The following is a 17,387-nucleotide window of genomic DNA, read 5'->3' on the forward strand; positions in this document are numbered from 1 at the left end:
CCATGTGGTTGAGAAGCAAGCTTCTTACCACACAGCCATGCAGAGATTTTTTTTTTCTTTTTATGTAGAGGAAAATAATAGTTTTCTGAGCTTCTGGCATCAAACACTGTTTCTTCATTATTGTTGCTTAAAGAGATAATGACCGATTATCTTATTTCTTTCGGTTGATAATATATTAGATTATCTTTTCAAAAGCAGAACAAAATAATCAAGTACTAAACACAATTAATCAATCAATATCTCCAAAGGTGGCAAACTGGTTGAATTGTTAGAGCATCAGAAAACATGCTTACTGATTTTTCTTCTGAACCTTTAAGATCTAAGTTCAAATCCCTCTTGGGTCAATTTTACTTGTCATCCTTCTGGGGTCAATGAACAAGGTACTGGTCAAAATACTGACTCATGTCTCAACTTATGTCCCACGACCACTAAATTCCTACCATTCATTGGTAAAAATTCCAAGATTAGTAGGGGAAAAGAAAAGTGAGGTGTGTAACATACATAAATTCTTCATTTCTCAAAACATTACCAATTAGACAGCACTAGTGATTAGAAAAAATAAAAACATTTTTCTGAATTTTATTTTAGTTTATTTTCTTATGCTTGATTATTTCTGCTCTTCTTCTGTACCACTCTTCATTGTTCTTTTTCCTTGCGTTCCACTAGAGAAAAAAAAAGAGAAAATTTTTTTAAATAATACAAATAATAATTCTTTCTAATTTTGGCAGAAGGCCAACAAATTTGAGGGGAAGGAGAAAGTCAATTACATCAACCCCAGTGTACAACTGGTACATATTTTATTAATGCTACAGAGGATGATAGGCAAAGTTCACATCTACAAGATTTGAACTCACAACATAAAATACCAGAAGAAAGAATTTTGTCTAACATGCTAATGATTCTGCCAGCATGCTACCTTAATAATAATAATAATAATAATAATAATCCTTTCTACTAAAGGCATAAGGCCTGAAATTTTGGTGGAGAGGAGACTAGTTGATTACATCGATCCCGGTGATTTACATAAATTTATCAACCCCAAAAGGATGAAAGGCAGAATTTGTACTCAAAACATAAGGACAGATGAAATGCCGCTAAGCATTTTGCCCAACAAGATAATGATTCTGCCAGCTCACCTCCTTCTTCTTCTCCTTCTTCTTCTTCTCCTTATTGTTGTTGTTGTTGTTGTTGTTGTTGTTGTTGTTGTTGATGATGGTGATGGTGGTGGTGGTGGTGATGGTGGTGGTGGTGGTGATGATGATGATGATGGTGATGATGATGATGATGATGATGATCCTTTCTACTATAGGCACAAGGCCTGGATTTTCTGTGGAGGGAGACAGTCATTCATATTGACCCCGGTACTTAACTGGTATTTAATTTATCAACCCCAAAGGATTGAAGGCAAAGTCAACCACAGCAGAAAATAATCATGATAATAATAATAATAATAATAATAAATGCCCTGAGGCAGTACCAGGCAGTGGCTCTCATGACTTCTGATCTTAACTGATTGAAAGTGTTATCATGTACGTGTTTTGTATTGGTGTAAAAGATGGGTCACAGCAAATATTCTACTCAGTACCACAGAGCTGCTTGTCAGTTGCTTGACCATAACCAGTTGAGCATGTCCCTTAGTAGCTGACAATGTGTGCATCTCTGATCATGAACAGGAGCATCATAGCCATGTGTTGAGAGGAGTTCTTTGGGGTTTGAATAATTCACCTCTGGAAACATGGGTGTTTTGTTCCTGATCCTTAAACAACCCTTGTTCGGGGACCTTTTGAGTGGGCTGGATACTCACCTGAAGAAAATTCTAACTGGGCCCCACCTGAAAGGTCATGCACTGTTTAACTTCATATAAGGTCACCATGTCGCACACGTATGGTTGTGATGCATGTGTCTGGTGTACCCTTATCAGACAGGTAGTCATGATTGGTATATTAGACTTCATATATTTATACCCCAGTGTCACTTTGATGACATGCACTGCTCTCTCACTCAATAATAATAATAATAATAATAATGATAATAATAATAATAATAATAATTATAATAATAATAATAATAGTAATAATAATAATCCTTAATAATATAGGCACAAGGCCTGAAATTTGCCAAAATTAGGAAGAATCCTCATCATCATTATTATTATTATTCAGTAGTCTTATTCTTATTTTATGTTTTTACCACACTATTGAGCATAGTTCTGTGTCCCTTGGGTATGAGCTGTGAATTGTTTTGGTGTTGTCATTTTTACAGTATTGAATGTAAGAGATATTCTATCTCCATTACTATTTGTATTGGCCATGATACTTCTCAGTTTGATATCATGGAAGTCAAAATAGCTTATGATTTGGGAAAGAGGTAAGTGACAGAAATCAGAGTAAGTGACAGAATACTTAAGATTAGATTAGTGCTTCATCATAGTTTAGCAACCATTATATCAGCCTATGCTCCTCAGTCGGGGCTACCCGATGGACAGAAAGACCGATTCTATGACACTCTACTGCAGACTACCTCATTGACGAACGACAGAGACCTTATCTTTGTGGCTGGTGACTTCAATGGTCACGTTGGACGACATGCTGGGGGCTTCCATGGCGTACATGGAGGCTATGGCTATGGCTCCCGCAACGAGGAGGGAACCAGGCTGCTGGAGTTCTGCGATGCAAATAATCTTATGATTTGCAACACTAACTTCAGGAAACCTACCAGCCACCTAGTCACTTACCAATCGGGCCAACATACCAGCCAAATTGACTACATCCTTACAAGGCAAAGGGAGAGATGGCTGCTTATAAATGCCAAAACCTTCCCAGGTGAAGAATGTACCCCCAAACATAGACTGGTAGTTAGTGACTTTAGGATCAGGACTAGGAGGACAACCAGAAGACGACAAATATGGAGAAGAAGGATCTGGAAGCTTAAAGATCCTGCAAATGGACAGAGATTTAGGGACATATTACTTGAAGCCTCTGATGAAGTAGAAGGGGATAGAGCATCACAGGGGGTAGAAGACAGCTGGACGTTTCTAAGGGACAACCTGCTGAGAGCCACTGACCAGATCTGTGGCTGGTGCAAAGTCCCCTCTCGACCTAGAATAACGTGGTGGTGGAACAATATTGTAGACAGGGCTATTAGAGAAAAGAGACAGGCTTGGAAGGTCTGGAAAAATGGGGGTAGCAGGGAATTGTATCAGACTGCCAAAGAGAAGCTAGGAGACAGGTTTATTTAGCCAGAGGGGAAGCAGATAAGAAAAAATTTGCCAATGTTCTGCGCCGTGAGGACCAAAGACTGGAGGTGTTTCGTGTTGCAAGACAGTGTGTGAGAGAGAATCGTGATGTGGTAGGAGAGAAGTGTGTTCGCATGGAAGATGGTTCACTTGCGCTAAATGAGGATGCAAAGAGAGAGGTTTGGAGATGCCACTATGAAAGGTTGCTGAATGAGAAAATGAATGGGATAAAGAGAGTCTGCCGAATGTTGACCCAACAGAGGGACCAGCTATCCGAGTTGATAGTTCTGTGGTAGCTAAGGCAATTAGAAGCATGAAGACAGGGAAAGCCCCAGGCCCATCAGGAATCACTGCAGAGATGCTCAAAATGTCTGGTAGTGTCGGCTATAGCCTAGTCACCCATATAGTTAATCAGGTGATACACAAAGGGGTCATACCCAATGACTGGTGTAGCAGTATAATAGTCAACTGCTACAAAGGTAAAGGTGATGCCCTAGATACAAATAACTACAGAGGTATCAAGCTGTTGGACCAGGTGATGAAGGTTACGGAGAGGGTCATAGCCCAACTAATTAGAGAGAGAGTTAGTTTAGATGAGATGCAGTTTGGGTTTGTGCCAGGGAAAAGTACTACTGATGCTATATTCCTGGTAAGGCAGCTGCAGGAGAAATACCTAGCCAAAGATAAGCCCCTGTACCTGGCTTTTGTTGACATGGAGAAAGCCTTCGACAGGGTCCCCCGATCCCTTATCTGGTGGGCAATGAGAAAACTAGGGATAGATGAATGGTTAGTGAGAGCTGTGCGGGCCATGTATAGGGACGCCGCTAGTAGGGTGAGGGTGTGGTGAAATGAGTACAGTGAAGAATTCCGGGTAGAGGTAGGGGTCCACCAAGGCTCAGTACTCAGCCCCCTCCTATTATCATAGTCCTCCAGGCAATAACGGAGGAATTCAAGACAGGATGCCCTTGGGAGCTCCTCTATGCTGATGACCTTGCTCTAATTGCTGAGTCGCTATCAGAACTGGAGGAGAAGTTTCAGGTGTGGAAACAAGGATTAGAATCGAAGGGCCTCAGAGTCAATCTAGCTAAAACCAAAGTCGTAATCAGTAGGAAGGTAGACAAATCACAAACACCTTCAGGTAGATGGCCCTGCTCGATCTGTAGAAAAGGTGTAGGTAGAAACTCTATAAGATGCACCAAGTGTAAGCTATGGACACATAAGAGATGCAGCAATGTCAAAGGAAGGCTAACTAGGAAGATGGTTTTTGTATGTGGCAGATGCTCAGGAACAATAAACACTGAAAATGCTCTGAGACCAACTTCCGTCACTTTCCAGGAGGAAAAACTAGAAATAGTTGATAGTTTCCGTTACCTAGGTGACCAAGTCAGCAGCGGGGGCGGGTGTGTGCTGAAAGTGTAACTGCTAGAGTAAGAATAGCTTGGGCAAAGTTCAGAGAGCTCTTACCTCTGCTGGTGACAAAAGGCCTCTCGCACAGAGTGAAAGGCAGACTGTATGATGCGTGTGTACGAACAGCCATGCTACATGGCAGTGAAACATGGGCCGTGACTGCTGAGGATATGCGTAAGCTCGCTAGAAATGAAGCCAGTATGCTCCGATGGATGTGTAATGCCGGTACTCACACTCGGCAGAGTGTAAGTACCTTGAGAGAAAAGCTGGACCTAAGAAGCATCAGTTGTGGTGTGCAAGAGAGACGTTTGCGCTGGTATGGTCATGTGGCGAGAATGGATGAAGATAGTTGTGTGAAAAAGTGCCACACCCTAGTGGAAGAGGCAGACCCAGGAAAACCTGGGACGAGGTGGTGAAGCACGACCTTCGAACTTTAGGTCTCACTGAGGAAATGACTAGAGACCGAGACCTCTGGAAGTGTGCTGTGCGCGAGAAGACCCGGCAGGACAAGTGAGTCCACAACCCGTGGCCTTCTACATGGGATGGAGCCAGCCTACGTATGCATACCTTCCCTTCTTGGGACACAAAACTCTACTTGTGAAGACGTGTTGAGGCAAGTGAGGATCAGAATCGAAATCGATCAATGGAAATTGCGGATGTGCTACCAGTGCGGTGGCATGTCGAAACTCTGCTTGTGAAGACCCATTGAGGCAAGTGAGGATCAGAATCGAAATCGATCAATGGAAATCGATCAATGGAAATTGCAGATGTGTTACCAGTGCCGGTGGCATGTAAGAGAACTTTCCACTTCGCGACCGTTGCCAGCACCGCCCCGTTTCGTGTCCGTTGCCAGCCTCGCCTGGCCTCGTGCCGGTGGCACATAAAAAGCACCATCCGTTCGTGGCCGTTTGCCAGCTCTGTCTGGCACCAGTGCGGGTGGCACGTAAAAAGCACCCACTACACTCACGGAGTGGTTGGCGTTAGGAAGGGCATCCAGCCGTAGAAACACTGCCAGATTTGACTGGGCCTGATGAAGCCTTCTGGCTTCACAGACCCCAGTAGAACCGTCCAACCCATGCTAGCATGGAAAACGGACGCTAAATGATGATGATGATGATGATGTATGGTTAGATAAATCATCTTTTTATGGAGAATACAAAACTTTACATGAAAAATAAGAAGCAGCTGGAAAGTCTTTTATATATTGTTTGCATTTTCTTAAATGATGTAGGCGCAGGAGTGGCTGTGTGGTAAGTAGCTTGCTAACCAACCACATGGTTCCGGGTTCAGTCCCACTGTGTGGCATCTTGGGCAAGTGTCTTCTGCTATAGCCCCGGGCCGACCAATGCCTTGTGAGTGAATTTGGTAGACGGAAACTGAAAGAAGCCTGTCGTATATATGTATGTATGTATATATATATATATATATATATATATATATATGTGTGTGTGTGTGTCTGTGTTTGTCCCCCTAGCATTGCTTGACAACCGATGCTGGTGTGTGTTTACGTCCCCGTCACTTAGCGGTTCGGCAAAAGAGACCAATAGAATAAGTACTAGGCTTACAAAAGAATAAGTCCCGGGGTCGATTTGCTCGACTAAAGGCGGTGCTCCAGCATGGCCGCAGTCAAATGACTGAAACAAGTAAAAGAGAGAAAAGAGAGTATGGGACTTGGGACTGAAGAGTACACTATATTGATAATGAAATGGGGGTAGATTTAAAGGAAGCCAGGGAATTGAAATGCCAAATGAGCAAACAATGAAAGTAGTTGAGAAAGGACAGTGATATAAGTATTTGGGAAAACTGGAGGCAGATAAAATAAAACATGAAGGGACAAAAGAAGCTACAAGTAGGGAATACACAAGGAGAGTGAGAAAATATTACAGAAAAAGGCTGAATTCAAAAAATGTTCTTGAAGCTGTGCCAGTTATCAGGTATGGAGCTGGAATTGAGGAGTGGGCAGAAAGCAACATACAGAAAGTTGACAGAAAAACTAGAAAGATGTTGACTATGTATGGAACCCATGGTCTGAAAGCTGATATTAACTGGTTGTACTTGAAAAGAGACCAGAGTGGAAGAGGATTAACTGCTGTTGAAGAGTGTGTACAAATGGAAAGAAAAAGACTACTAGATTACTTACAGAACAGTACAGAGAAATTACTAAAGGCAGGGAATAAAGATTGAATGTGGAACGGGAGAAAAGGACAAGAATGAGATTCAAAGAGAGCATGTTAAGCACATTGATAAGAAATCACTGTATGGGCAGGTTTGAAAAGCCACTGAGAATGTGTGTGGAACAAAATCCTGGGCTTGGTAGAGAAAAGAACAATTGGAAAAGGAAACAGGTAGCTTTATAGAACTTCAAGATCAAGTACTACAAACAACTTGAGAAAATATGAGCATGTGGAGGTGTCAGTAAAATGTAGATTATATAGAATTTGGGCTGAAACAATGGCACACATTATTGCAGAATGCCCCAAGTTGGCTCAGGAAGAATATAAGAAATGGAGGCATGACCAAGTTATGAAAGTTTTGCACTGAAAGCTTTGTCAGAAATGGAAGTTTGAAGCTGGAAGTGCTTAGAGTAATCACTGAATAGAAAGAGTACTTGAGTGTTCATTTTATAGGATTTTCCAATCCAAACAGATTAGAAGATAGAAAATAAGAAGCCAGATATAACAACAATAGACAAGGAAAATTTGATCCATCATGTCCATTTGTTTCCAGAATTGTGAAGAAAGAAGACAAAAAATTTTTTAAATACAATCCCTTAAAATTTGAGACTGTGAGAATTTGGAATATGAAATCGGTAAAGGTTGTGCCTGTAATAATTGGTGCCTTGGGGACTGTGAGTAATGATACAGACAAATGGTTGAAGAACATGTAAAGCCTTGACAGAAAGTTTGCCTCTTAAGAACAGGAGAGATTATCAGAAGAGTTTTGAATACTTGAAAAATTATTGGAATTTTGTGGGTATCTAAGGTAACACATAGTAACCCACGACTCACATAAATTCTACCAGGAATAAGTCCACTCCTGAGTCAAGGCAAATTATAATAACAATAATGATTGTTTCTACTTTTGATGCAAGGCCAGCAATCTTGAGAGAAGCGGTTAGTTGATACCACCAACTCCAGGTCTTATCTGGCACATTATATTATTGACCCCTAAAAGATGAAAAACAAAGTTGAACTCAGAATGTAAAAAGCCAAAAGAAATACTGCAAAGAATTATTTCCGATAATCTACTAATTCTGCCAATCTACCACCATTGTATTAAATTCTAACATAGGTACAAAGCTAGAAACTTGAGGTAAGAGTTAATCAATTAAATCAACCTCAGTACATAACTGGTATTTTGTTTGTTCGATCTCAGAAGGATGAAAGGCAAATTTTGGCAGGATTTGAACTAAGAATGTAAAGTACTGGAATAAATGCTCCTATGCTTCTACTAATTAATAACATTAACAATTATAATTTATAATGAAGGAGAGCTCTCCATTTCTGTGTGACAAAGAGTTTTTATTCTTTACTTTGGAGAGTTTTCTATTTTTTACTTCATTACAGAAGACAAAATGTAAAGGGACATAACTAAATACCACAAAACATTCAGTCCAGCTCTGGCTTTTTCTGCCTTTCTAATGGTTTTGCCTCCACTAAATATATCAAATTAACTATCATAAGATATACTCACTTATATGTATGTTGCCTCTGATATTCTCTAGTGTCTCCACTTCACTAACACAGAGATTTTGGTAGAGAATGTTAGGTGACGACTGAAAATTACAAAAAGACGAAAAATTTTTACATAGCATGTACATTGTAGCTATTACTATAAAAACTGGTTAGTTAATACACATGTAACTATAGTAACTAATATGATATAGTTTGGAATATATAGAATTAACTAGTTACTTTGACAAAACCCAAAAAGACAGAAATCTACTTGTATGGTCCCCATCACCATTGCTACTGATGTAGTTTTGTGTTATTTAACCTTTTAGAATTTAATCTGGCCGTATCCAACCAAAATATTCTACATGTTTTATGTTAAAACTGACCAGATCCAACCTCTCGCACCTACCCCACAATGTAATTCTGTAAATATACAAACATACCAATGAAATCTTGAAAGTACAAGATAATGCATGATTAATTCAAAATGATGGAAACAAACAAGCAATATACTGGACAAAGAAACCTGAGTGCTAAACGGTTAATTCCGTATGTCCATAAGAGATTTTATCTCTGGACAAATACCGCAGCTAATTTGGCTTTCTATGATGTGTCTGCATTAAGTATGATACTCAGTTTACTATTTTAATATAATACTGCTTCAGTTGCACATCATGAAAAATATATTAGTTTTGTGTCCACCTTTCTATGTTAGATCGGACAGAATGGCTTTTGTTGATATTCATTTGAGTCCGACAAAGCAATACTGATCCAACACCTGAGACCGAGGAGCCGCTACACACATAATTGTCTTAAACCACATGATAAAGGCCAGCCATCTGATAGGCATGGAATTGCTCATCAATACATTCAAACCTCTGGCCCTTAAATGAGCTGTCATCCCCCTCTACCTTTTCTACCATTATTAATGCCTCTTCCTCTTCCTTTAACTTCTGTCTCCATTCTTTCCATCCCAGAATGTTACCCCTTCAGAATTTCCCCCCTGTTCATGGTTTTCCTGGAGTCATTTTAAGAACCACATTCATCTCACCAGCCTTGGAAAGCTTACGAAAACTATGAGTACAACCGCTTCCTTCATACCAAACCATTTATTTTTTTCCCTTCCTTTGTAATGGATATTCTTGTAGCTGATAATCCTTCTTAACCAGTAAAGGGGTCATTTTATTATGTACATTTCACCGAGGCCTGGCACAATAGTTGTTGTGACATTTAAACTCATGATCATGAACCATGTTGTCTGAAACAAGCAATTTCATTTTACAATTGTATAACTAATGAATTATATTTAACCATAGCAACTGTTAACCATAGTAACTGTTAAGTGGAGGCTCATGGCTTGATGGTTAGGGTGCCGGGCTCGTATTTGTAAGATTGTGGTTTCAATCCCTGGACTGGCTGATCCGTTGTGTTCTCAAGCAAAAAACTTCATTTCGCATTGCTCCAGTCCACTCAGCAGGTAAAAATGAATAACCCCATGATGGACCATGGAGGAATATATACACAAGAAACTGGAAAACCAGTCCTATGCTCCTTACAGAGTGATGTCGACTAACCATAAGTAACTGTTAAGCTTGGTATATACAGCTACAGCAAACAGTCCCTGTAGAGCCTTAGCAATTGGTTATATGCAGCAGATGTTGCCAGTGTAACAAGTTAAATGTGAAACCAAAACTAAAACAAATATAATTACAGTAACAAGCTATGTAATCATTAAAAACATTTAACCGTATACCCCTTATGTCTGAATACAAAATATATTAGTTGATTATTATTGCTAGAGTAACTTTCTCTTATATTAAGCAGAGGCTCTGAACTGAGGTCCATATGATCCTCAGGGGATCCACATAAGATTTTGCTGTTAAAATTTATGTTCTATGTATTCATTATATTTTACAATACATAAAATACACAAAACAATTTTTTTATGCACTCCCTAATAATTGATTTTAAAAATATAATGGGATTTTTTCAGCTGTAATCTAATTTGTAATTTTTCAAAAAAATACGGTCCATTAAAGTCACAGAAGAAAGTCATTTGTTCTTGTGAAACGAAATAAAAATTTCAAATTAACTCATGGTAAAGAAACAAAAAAACTGGAGCAACGTACCATTAGAACATTGTAAAGTTCATCTCCGAGGACATCTTTGATCTTTACTGCTTCTTCTGGAAATGTCTTGGCAAAGTACTAGAAACAGAAATAAATATTTCCCTAACCTGAAGACAAATGAATGAACATTTAATAGACATGAGCATGCATGACTCTCAACTTAAATACTTGGGATTACTCTTTTACTCTTTTGTTTCAGTCATTTGACTGCGGCCATGCTGGAGCACCGCCTTTAGTCAAGCAAATCGACCCCAGGACTTATTCTTTGTACACCTAGTACTTAATCTATCGGTCTCTTTTGCCTAACCGCTAAGTTACGGGGACGTAAACACACCAGCATCGGTTGTCAAGCAATGCTAGGGAGACAAACACAGACACACAAACATATGCACAAACACACACACACACACACACATATATATATATATATATATATATATACACACACATATATACGACGGGCTTCTTTCAGTTTCCATGTACCAAATCCACTGACATGGCTTTGGTCGGCCCGAGGCTATAGTAGAAGACACTTGCCCAAGGTGCCATGCAGTGGGACTGAACCCAGAACCATGTAGTTCATAAGCAAGCTACTTACCACACAGCCACTCCTGTGCCTGTAGATGTTAATTTTTTCTACTAAAATCACAAGGCCTAAAATGATGATGATGATGATAATAATAATAATCCTCTCCACTAAAGGCACAAGGTCTGAAATATTGAGGGAAGGGATAAGTCAATTACATAGACCCCAGTGTTTTGCTGGTACTTAATTTATCAACCCCGAAAGGATGAAAGGCAAAGTCCAACTTCAACAGAATTTGAACCCAGAATGCAAAGATGGACAAAATGCCACAAAACATTTTGCCTGGTATGCTAATGATTCTGCTAGCTCACCACCTTAAATGATGATGATGATGATGATGATGATGATGATGATGCTGGTGGTGGTGGTGGTCATGGTGGTGGTGATGATGATGATGCCCTGATGCAGTACCAGGCAGTGGCTCTCATGGCTCCTGATCTTAACTGATTGGAAGTGTTATCATGTACGTTGTTTTGTCTTGGTATAAAAGATGGGCTACAGCAAATATTCTGCTCAATACCACAGATCTGCTTGTCAGTTGTTTGACCATAACCAGTTGAGCATGTCCCTTAGTGGCTGACGATATGTGCATCTCTGATCACGAGCAGAAGTAGTGGGGGAGCATCATAGGGTTTGAATAATTCACCTCTGGAAACATGGGTGTTTCATTCAACATCCTTAAACAACCCTTATTCAGGGACCTTTTGAGCAGGATGGGTTACCCAACCAGAAGAAAATTCTAACCTGCATGGTCATGTGCTGTTTATCTTGATATGAGATCACCATGTTGCACACATGGTTGTGACGGATGTGCCTGGTGTACCCTTATCAGACGGGTAGTCATGATGGGTATACTGGGCTTCGTATATTTTACTCCAGTGTCACTTTGATGGCATACACTGCTCTCTCACTCAATAATAATAATAATGATGATGAAGGTGATGGTGATGATGATGATGATTTCAAATATTACCACAAGGCCAGCAATTTCAGGGGAAGGGACAAATCGATTATATCAAACCTCAGTATGCAACTGGTACTTAATTTATCAACCCCGAAAGGATGAAAGGCAAAGTCGACCCCAGCGGAATTTGAACTCAGAATGTAAAGACAGACAAAATACTGCTAAGCATTTCGCCCGGCATGCTAACAATTCTGCCAGATAATAATAATACTAATGCTTGTTGTTGTTGTTGCTGTTACTACTGCTGCTGCTGCTGCTGCTGCTGTTTAGCCCCCAAGTCAGCCTTGATTGTGCAGATCAAAGATTAGAGGAATTACAGTCTTCTCTTTTGATATATTGTCTAGAACCACATTGTCTAGTATTTATTTACTTTATGAAAATGGCAAGATGTGTTTGAGGAAGATTTCAGTGCTATTTTTAACACATCAAGCAATCATATAGAGATTTTCTTTTTTATTTGGCTGCAGAGGGCAATACCACCTGATTAAAGATATTCTTTTCTATTATAGCCTTAAATTTGTGGGGGACGGGGACAGTCGATTACATCGACCCCAGTATTCAACTGGTACTTAATTTATCGACCCTGAAAGGACAAAAGGTAAAGTTGACCTCAGCGGAATTTGAACTCAGAACATAGCGACAGGTAAAATACCACTAAGCATTTCCGCCAGCTCGCTGCCTTCACACTGATTAAAGATATTGATGATACCTGTGACTGATTACAGTTGTACCAGTCTATGTAGTGGTGGTTTGCAGTGGTCTGCCCTTCGGAAGGTCCTGTGAATGTGAACCTTTCCCACCACTCTTTATATGACTTGGGAGGGCCCATATCCTCTTCTGCCACCAGTAAGTAGAATACTGAAACTTCAGTTTCCATGACTAGACTTTGAATGAATACTGGAGTGGTTTCCCATCGTCTTCTCCGGACAGGAAAGATTTGATCTCAGAATATGGAGAGTTGTAATATATACTGCAAAACATCTCTGCCAACGCACCAACAATTCTGCCACTTTCCTACCTGCAGAGCAACATGAAGTGAAGTGTTTTGCTCAAGAACATAACACACCAGTCACCCTGGGAATCAAACCCACGATCTAGCAATTGTGAGTGCAACAGCCTAACCACTTGGCCATCTGCCTTCACAGTATTTCAGGAAACAAGTATCATTGTCTGATGATGCAGAAGGTAATACTGATTCTAGTATACAGATGACTGTGATTCAAAACAGATTCCATTAGCTGAAGACAGAAGTATTTATAATTCAAAGCTAAGCTATCAGAGACTTAAAACATTTGAAAAGAGAAGACTAATCACTTGTATTTGACTGGTACCTGTTTTATCAACCCTGAAAGGATGAAGGGCAAAGTTGACCTTGGCAGAATTTAAACTCAGGATGTGAAAAGCTGACAGGAATACTGCTAAGCATTTTGTCTGGCTGCTAACGATTCTGCCAGCTGGCTGCTTAAGTCTTAAAACTTATAATGCTAACATTCATGGCATCATGACACATTTTCCAAGAAAGCGTAACTAAATATAATTAATTGATTAGTAGTAAACTACTGTAGATGTGTTTAGAGTGTATAGGAGAGTCAGAGTCTGAGAAGGAGTTTAAGTTTGGTTAGTGCGAAGGATGTAGAATATAATGTTTCTGCCACTTTCCTTACTATTCGACTGAAAGTGAGGAAGAGAGAGCTAGAAAGAAAGCGGAGAGAGAGAGAGAGAGAGAGAGAGAGAGAGAGAGAGACAGACAGACAGAGACAGAGACAGACAGACAGACAGACAGGCAGGTAGAAAGTGTCTGATGCTTTGACTCCAATCAAGCAAATGATGAAATGATCAAAATGAATGAGGTGGTGTCAAGAATAAAGAGAAGGAGCAATAGGAGAAATGGTCTAAGAGGGTCAGAAGCTTGGAGATATGGGGTGGGGGGCAAAGATGAAGGGAGTTGGAATTAGGAAAAAGGGAAAAGAACCAATGGGTGATGCAGAGTACAGGCATAGATATGTGGTTCAAATCCACCATATGGCACTTTGGATGAGTATTTTCTACCATAGTCTTTGATGTTAACCAACAGCTTGTGAGTAGAATTCGATAACTGGAAACTGCTTACCATTTATATCTGTGTGGTTGATGAGTTTGCTTCCCAACAACAGGATTTCTGAGTTCAAACCCCACCCCCTCTGAAATTACTGGCCTTGTTCAAGAATTAGAAAAAATGGTAATTCTTACCCCCTCTTCTTCCCATTCATCTAGCTTTCTCTGTAAAATATTTTTTCGAATTGAACGACCAAAATATTTCAGTTTCTTTCTCCTTAATGATTCCTAATAAAATTTTCATAGATTTTGCCATTATTGGTACTTAGTGATTGATTTTTTCTTTCTGTGAGTGACACTCTCAAAAGTTTTCTAAATGACACAGGTATGACTGTGTGGTGAAGAAGCTCACTTTGTAACCATATCATTCAGGTTCATTCCCACTGTGTGGCACCTTGGGCAAGATCTTTAATTATAACCTCAGGATGACCTATGCCTTGTGAGTGAATTTGGTAGAGAGAAACTGTACAGAAGCCTGTTATGTATATATAAGTATACACACACACACACACACACACACACACCACACACACACACGCACACACACACACACACAACACACACACACACACACACACGCACACACACACACACACACACACCACACACACACACACACACACACACACACACTTTAAGTTTGTTTATGAGAAATGTTTTTGATTGCGCTCATTGTGCAACTTTTGCCTGAAGAAATGAACCCATGTATTAATACTCCCTCTTAAAAGCCATGAATTTTGTAAATCATATTTGTAATATCCTATGGATGGGGAATACAGCAACTAAAACATGAGGTTTATGAAAATGTACGTAGCAATGCTTTAAAGGATTTACGAATTTCCATCCAAAAGTTCTTGTTATTACTATACATATATATATGATGTGGTGTGCAAGAGCGACGCTTGCGATGGTATGGTCATGTGCTGCGGATGGATGAGGAGAGATGTGTGAAGAAGTGCCACTCCCAAACAGTTGAAGGTATCAGGGGGAGAGGTAGACCCAGGAAGACATGGGATGAGGTAGTCAAGCATGACCTCAGAGCGTTGGGCCTCACTGAGGCAATGGCGAAGGACCGAGATCTCTGGAGATATGCTGTGACTGCAAAGACCCGGGCTGCTTCCTGCATCAGTTCCGCATAGCCCCTGCCCATTCAAAGTACCCCGGATCCCAGAACGTCCTGCAGTGCTTGAGGAGACCTGTTAAGTCAAGTACATGAACATGAACGTCGAAATAAATATCAATGGAAATAGTAGTTGCGATGTCTGTGCCGGTGGCACATAAAAAGCACTATCCGAACATGGCCGATGCTAGTGCCGTCCCGACTGGCTTCTGTGCCGGTGGCACATAAAAAGCACCACCCGAACGTGGCCGATGCCAGTGCCGCCCCGACTGGCTCCTGTGCCGGTGGCACATAAAAAGACGATCCGAACGTTGCCAGTGCCGCCTTGGCTGGCTTCCGTGCCGCTGGCACGTTAAAAGCTCCAACCTATTGTGACCGATGCCGGACCCCCCCTGGCACCTGTGTGGGTGGCACGTAAAAAGCAGCCACTACACTCGCGGAGTGGTTGGCGTTAGGAAGGGCGTCCAGCCGTAGAAACTCTGCCAGATCAGACTGGAGCCTGGAGCAGCCCCTGGCTTCCCAGACCCCGGTTGAACCGTCCAACCCGTGCTAGCACGGAAAACGGACGTTAAACGATGATGATGATGATGATGATGATGATGATGATGATATATATAGATATATATATATGAAGGGAAAGCTTACGAAAATAAACAAAAGACGAAGGCAGGTGGTGTACAAACAAACAAATGTATTAGTATAGCGCTCAGGAATAGAAAAAGTCTTTTACGTTTCGAGCCTACGCTCTTCGACAGAAAGATACACAGAAAAAAACAAGGAGAGAAAAGAAATGTGTGTAGTAGCTAACGATCTATCATGGCATCTGACATCGGACAGAATGGTCAGCCGCAAGAGGAACAGTAGGAGAGATAACAGGGTCAAGTGACTCATATATATATATATATATATATATATATATATATATACAGGCATACTTCACCCTATATCATTAATTGGTTTCAGGAGACTTGACTTAAGTAGAAAAACGACTTAAGTCGAATTAACTTGTCTCTAGGCTAGGCTAGGCTGAACTTACTTGTTTCTAGGCTAAACCACTAATAACCATTCCCAGTGTTGTACTTCTAGTGTTATAGCATGACGCTTAGCACTTTCACTATGAATTCTCTTAGGAGCCATGAGAGTAAAAAATAAAGTCACAAATGAATGAGAATGAGAAAGTAGTTGATAAACAAATCTGAATTCAAAACAATCACAACTGACAACGCCTGATGGTAGATATTAGAACTACAGTGCAATATGAGCTCCGAAAGACCGATAAATAAAACAACACAGCTGATTTCATGACTTCATTCACTGAGCTACACTACTTTATGGTGTGTGTCTTAACATTTACTGTACATATTTTAATATGATTTTATATGCTTTTATCCTTATTACAGTAACATGATTTTATGTGCTTTTAGCGGTTTTCTAGTGACTTTGTAATTCCAGTAATTGTGGCAGACAGTGGCATAAAGTCAAGTAAAATGTCTTCACTTGATTTTTATTTTTCCATATCTTATTTTGGAAACCCGACATATAATTGAGATCGACTTAAATCGAAACGACTTAAGCCAAGGTACACCTGCATGTATATATATATATATATATATATATATATATATATATATATATAACGGGAAGCTTTATGAAAATAGACAAAAGACGAAGGCAGGTGGAAAACAAACGAACAATTGTATTAGTATGGCGCTCAGGAAATATAAATAAAACAAGTCTTTAACGTTTCGAGCCAACACTCTTCAACAGAAAGATACACAGAGAGAAAAAAAACACAGAAAGAAGGAGAGAAAAAAAATGCGTGCAGTAGCTAACGAATCAACATGGCGATATGTATGTATATATATATACATATATACATATATATATATATTACGGAGATGTACTTGCATTTGATTAGAGATTGTGTGCTGAAACGAAAACAATTGCAGTGTGGAAGGTGTTTGTAAGCCATTTAAGAAACACACAAAAGCCGTTCGATTCACTTCAACATTTAAGTTTAATTTGTCAAAATATTTTCGTCGCTTTAAGACCGCAACCTGTTCACTGACAAAAATCCGTGCTGCATCTCATATATATATATATATATATATATATAAAATTAGCAGAATGAGATAAAAATCCAAGGCTGTGAAAGATTTCAGGACATTTATAAATAGA

General features: G+C 39.9%; 1 protein-coding gene across 4 annotated transcripts in view; it reads right to left on the reverse strand.

The window, feature by feature from the left end:
* Positions 1-573: 573 nt before the first annotated feature.
* Positions 574-17,387, reverse strand: part of LOC115215165 (armadillo-like helical domain containing protein 1) — a 49,239-nt gene continuing 32,425 nt past the window's right edge. For 3 of the 4 annotated variants that reach the window (XM_036505642.1, XM_036505641.1, XM_029784342.2), the window contains 3 exons: positions 10,446-10,523; positions 8,336-8,417; positions 574-662 (listed from right to left, as the gene is read on the reverse strand). In XM_036505642.1, the coding sequence (XP_036361535.1) occupies positions 637-662; positions 8,336-8,417; positions 10,446-10,523 (186 nt within the window). In that variant the 3' untranslated portion in view covers positions 574-636. Of the gene's footprint in view, positions 663-8,335; positions 8,418-10,445; positions 10,524-17,387 lie in introns of those variants that run through there. The other variant, XR_005000474.1, reaches the window with a different exon arrangement.

Source organism: Octopus sinensis, linkage group LG8 (genome assembly GCF_006345805.1).
Source record: "Octopus sinensis linkage group LG8, ASM634580v1, whole genome shotgun sequence".
Classification (NCBI taxonomy): domain Eukaryota; kingdom Metazoa; phylum Mollusca; class Cephalopoda; order Octopoda; family Octopodidae; genus Octopus; species Octopus sinensis.